Source organism: Sprattus sprattus (genome assembly GCF_963457725.1).
Source record: "Sprattus sprattus genome assembly, contig: scaffold_157, whole genome shotgun sequence".
NCBI classification, from domain to species: Eukaryota; Metazoa; Chordata; class Actinopteri; order Clupeiformes; family Clupeidae; genus Sprattus; species Sprattus sprattus.
Window position 1 is genome coordinate 40001 of NW_027666878.1, and position 5432 is coordinate 45432.

The window sequence follows — 5432 nt, forward strand, 5'->3', positions numbered from 1 at the left end:
CGCTCACGCTCACGCTCACGCTCACGCTCACGCTCACGCTCACGCTCACGCTCACGCTCACGCTCACACTCACACTCACACTCACACTCACACTCACACTCACACTCACACTCACACTCACACTCACACTCACACTCACACTCACACTCACACTCACACTCACACTCACACTCACACTCACACTCACACTCACACTCACACTCACACTCACACTCACACTCACACTCACACTCACACTCACACTCACACTCACACTCACACTCACACTCACACTCACACTCACACTCACACTGTGCCCACAGGAGAGTGTAAGTGAAGGAAGATAGGAAGTCAACATTGGGAAAACCCGTCAACATTGGGAAAACCCATCAACATAGGGAGTCAACATTGGGAAAACTGGAGATGAATGTACATTTGTAGATAAAGGAATTTAACTTTTAGTTTTGTGTGTTTTGGTATGTATGCATATGTATGTGCATATATTTCTATATGTGTCACTCCTCTATAATACCAGCCATAGACTGCTCTGAGATGTCCACTGTATGACCTTGGGTATGGAAATAAAAGCCTGTCCATTAGTAGGAAAATGGATGTTAATTGGCAAGGCTAGGCTGAAGAGTGCAGTCACAGTGCAGAAAGAGCAGCTAAGCCTGATGTATGCATGAGGCTTTGAAACGAGTACATGGATAAGTCTACTGTCTGCGGCGCTACGTTTACTGTCGTTCTGGTCCTGTGTGCTCATTCTGGACTCCTCAATAGGCCTAAACACACTAGAGTCAAGGAGCGCTTGACGGAACACCCTCTGAGAAACCTCCTCTAGCTGGGCCAGCGTGTGCTTGTAAGACCCGCTGCAGCGTCGCTGCCAATAGGAAGCCTCCATCCGCGTCCTAGTGGGTGACACATACATCCACGAGAGTCAAGGGCCCATTGCACCTGGCGTCTCATGCCGGGTCATTGAATGGCTTGCAGAAGCCGTGCGCCGTGCCCTATAATCACACGGCGAGGCTCTCGATCAATGCCTTTTCACTGGAGAGAAGAGACTGATCATGATATTAGGGCCCCGGGGCGCTGGACCAATCAGAGGCAGCGCAGCAGGGCAAAAAGCCATGGGTGAAATGTCTTTAAGCGGTTCTGTCATCGTCCTCTTTTTAACCTCGGTCTCTTCTAGCTCCCTGGGGTTTTAATTTCACTCTTTCTCTGAAGCTCCTGCCATCTCAGAGTTTATCTTACTATCATTGATGGGAAAACGGGAAAATGTGCACACACGCATGAGTGTGTGTGTGTGTGTGTGTGTGTGTGTGTGTGTGTGTGTGTGTGTGCGTGTGTTATAGCAGGAGTTATATTTATTTGTGTGTCTGTTTGTGGTTCGTCTTGTTAAAACCAAGGGTGTATAGGGGGGGAAACTATGATTTCAGACATGTAGGATTTGCATAAACGCCTTTTCTGCGTGTTTGGCCTCCACGACAGCCATGGTAAAGACATAAACATGCAGATATAGCATGTGAAGAAAAATGTGTGTGAGTGTGTATGTTAGTCTGCTTGTGTGTGTAACCATTTGTGTTGGTGGGTGTCATCTCCTGGTTAAGACATAAATAGGCAGAGATATAGAGAGTATGGAGAAGTGTGTGTGTGTGTGTGTGTGTGTGTGTGTGTGTGTGTAAATCCACTCACCGCCATGCCTAGCCAAAACAAAGCTCTACTGAGAGCTCAGGGCTGAGAGCTTATCTGCTCTGGGAGCGGCAGTACTGTCTGATCTGCCTCCAATCAATGACATCAGTAAGCGCTTGCTCTGGCCTAGCTGCCTTCGTTCCCTGGGCTTAATTAAATGATCAAAGATAGTTGGCCTTCTTCCTCTCCCTTGGCCTCCTGTTAATACTGTCAACACCGATGCAGTCGCCTGTGCAGTGTCTGTTCTAGCGTATCTCTCTCAGGCACACACACAGACACACACAGACACACACAGACACACACAGACACACACAGACACACACAGACACACACAGACACACACACACAGACACACACACACAGACACAGACACACACACACAGACACACACACACAGACACACACACACAGACACACACACACAGACACACACACACAGACACACACACACAGACACACACACACAGACACACACACACAGACACACACACACAGACACACACACAGAGACACACAGACACAGACACACACAGACACAGACACACACAGACACAGACACAGACACACACAGACACAGACACACACAGACACAGACACACACAGACACAGACACACACACACAGACACACACACACACAGACACACACAGACACACACACACACACAATCCTGGTTTCCACTCTGCTGGCATTGTTATTATGCCTGCCAGTTTGCCTCAGCTTATAGGCTCCTTCATTAACTTTCTCTGTTATTTTCTCGCTTCTTGTCTATTTTTTCCCTCTCCTCCAACTTCTTTCTCTCTCTCTCTTTCTTTCTTTCTTTCTCTTCCTCTCTCTCTTCGTCTTTCTCTGTCCCCCTTCCTAATCAACAGGAACGATGGCCCTTATTTGGCTGATATTTGTTGATGGATGATCCTCCTCTCCTTTTACTCTCCTTTGGCTCCTTCACTGCCTTTCTCTGTCATCTCTTCTCTTGTCTATTTTCTCCCTCTCCCCTAACTTCTTTCTTCCCTCTCCCCCCTTCACTCCCCCCCCCCCCCCTCCTTCACTTTAAACCCCTTCCTCCCTCCGTCAGTTAGTCTCTCCTCTTTACTGACCTCTTACTGAAAGAACTAATGACCAGTGTGTGAACTGGGGAACCCCTTCTCTTTTTTTACATTTTGAATCATGTACTACATCCACTGACTGAATCTCTTCCCCCCCCCCCCCCCCCCCCCCCCTCCCCTCCTCTCTGCCCCCCCAGGTGACCCCGTCCTCTAAGATCGTGGGAGACCTGGCCCAGTTCATGGTGCAGAACTCGCTGACCCGTGCGGAGGTGGAGGAGCGGGCCGACGAGCTGTCCTTCCCGCTGTCTGTGGTCGAGTTCCTGCAGGGCCACATTGGCATCCCACACGGAGGCTTCCCCGAGCCCTTCAGGTCCAAGGTAGGAGCCAAACCAGCAAAGCCCAGAACAGCTAGGACCAGCAAAGCCCAGTTCAGCTAGAACCAGCAAAGCCCAGTACAGCTAGGACCAGCAGAGCCCAGTACAGCTAGGACCAACAAAACCAGCAAAGCCCAGTACAGCTGGGACCAGCAAAGCCCAGAATAGCTAGGACCAACAAAGCCCAGTACAGCTAGGGCCAACAAAGCCCAGTACAGCTAGGACCAGCAAAACCAGCAAAGCCCAGTACAGCTAGGACCAGCAAAACCAGCAAAGCCCAGTAATTCAGTTCAGTCTGAAAGCGGTCTGAATCCAGTTATACCAGAAGCACAGAGTAGAGCTGAGACCAACCGAACCAGTAAAAACAACTACACAGAATTTATCTTAGAATTGACAATACCAGTAAAACCATTAACATCTAGAGCAGACGGCGCCAGCAATGCTACACAAGGTATAACTGGACCCAGTGAAACCTGCAGCACACAGCACAGCTGGGACCAGTTCTATTAGTAGAACCTACTACGCAGAGTACAGAGATGCCAGGAAATCCAGTAACATCAGAATCAGAATCAGAAACAGATTTATTGTCAAGTAGGTGTACGCCTACCTGAAATTTGCTCTGGTGTATGGGTGCATACAGTAAACATAAAAACATACATACACACACATGAACATGAAGTACTGCCAGAGACCACCAGCCCAGCCAGCCCCACCACAGGGCTCTGATTAAACTAGTTCTACCAGGACAAAAGTCTGGCTGTAACCAGTACAGTGAGTTGTACAGTGTGTTGACCCGGTACAGTGAGTTGTACAGTGTGTAGACCCAGGATAGTGTGTAGACCCAGTACAGTGAGTTGTGCAGTGCGTAGACCCAGTACAGTGCAGTGCGTAGACCCAGTACAGTGAGTTGTACAGTGTGTAGACCCAGGATAGTGTGTAGACCCAGTACAGTGAGTTGTGCAGTGCGTAGACCCAGTACAGTGAGTTGTGTAGATCCAGTACAGTGAGTTGTGTAGACCCAGTACAGTGAGTTGTGTAGACCCAGTACAGTGAGTAGACCCAGTACAGTGAGTTGTGCAGTGTGTAGACCTAGTACAGTCATTTGTTCAGTGTGTAGATCAAGCTAACATCCAGGTATGCGCACAAGAACCCCCTACAGCTTCAATCAACCACTATCTAGCCCCATTACCCAGCTGGAAAGTGTGTTTGTGTGTGTGCATTTGTGTGTGTGTGTGTTAAAAAGCCTGGAGGTGCTCAGCCTTAGGCTAAATAGGAGAGGATGGTCTTGTTGCCATGGAGGCCTTGAAAGTTTCCTCCTGGTGATGTTCTGACCAAGCAGACTACCTGCATTGTGAATTCTCTTTCTCCATCGTTCTCTATCTCTCTCTCTCTCTCTCTCTCTCTCTCTCTCTCTCTCTCTCTCTCTCTCTCTCTCTCTTTCTCTTTCTTTCTTTCACTCTCTCTTTCTCTCTCTCTTTCTTTCTCTCTCTCTCGCTCTCCCTCTCTCTCTCTCTCTGCACATCAAACAGCTGACAAACACATCCACCCTCCTTTGGAGGAAAAAAGAAAAATGGCGCTTGAATCGTTTGTTTAAAATCGGCCAGCTCTCCCCCAGAGCTGTGTGCTTTTCAGCTTACCGTCACGTCACGTAGACTTGTGTGTGTGTGTCGCAAATTACCCCCTCCCAATTACCCAGCAGCCCTCTCTCGGAAGATTGATTGTTTCTGAGACGAATTTGGGTCTTCCATCAGTGGCGAGCGATAAAGTTGTAACTAATGTTTGGATGTTGGCCAGCAGTGGCTCTGGGGCTAATTTGTTTCTGTTGATTCATTCCGAAGAAATGGGTCATCTATTTAGCGTGCTTTGTTATGGGCTAACATGGCCTCCCACAACCTCATCTCTCATCTGTGGAGGTAAACGGCCCAAAGCAAGGCCTCTTCACACACACACACACACACACACACACACACACACACACACACACACACACACACACACACACACACACACACACACACACACACACACACACACACACCTCCAACTCGACTACAAATTATCCGAGACACGCTTCCTGTACGAAGGCAGGTCGCAGGCAGATTTATGTCTTATATCCCTCTTGGTGATTCCCTGCACACACACCGAGTGAGTGAGAGAGAGAGAGAGAGAGAGAGAGACACACCCACACACACACACACACACACAGGCAAATGTGTTAGAGCCCAGACTGCTATGTTAGGGCAGATCTGAACAGCGGTTCTCCTGGCTGCTCTATGCGACGAGGGGTTCATTTTGGGGCACAATAATAAGGAATTCATTTATTTTCTTTGGTAGCATTTAAGCAC

At 48.7% G+C, this 5432-nt stretch overlaps 1 protein-coding gene across 1 annotated transcript in view; it reads left to right on the forward strand.

The window, feature by feature from the left end:
- The window catches only part of LOC308382581 (pyruvate carboxylase, mitochondrial-like), a gene marked incomplete at both ends in the record, with an annotated part of 27332 nt that extends 24242 nt beyond the window's left edge, over positions 1 to 3090 (forward strand). Inside the window, 1 exon segment of the mRNA XM_080860977.1 lies at positions 2911 to 3090. Coding sequence (XP_080717103.1) covers positions 2911 to 3090 — 180 coding nt within the window.
- Between the last annotated feature and the right edge of the window lie 2342 nt (positions 3091 to 5432).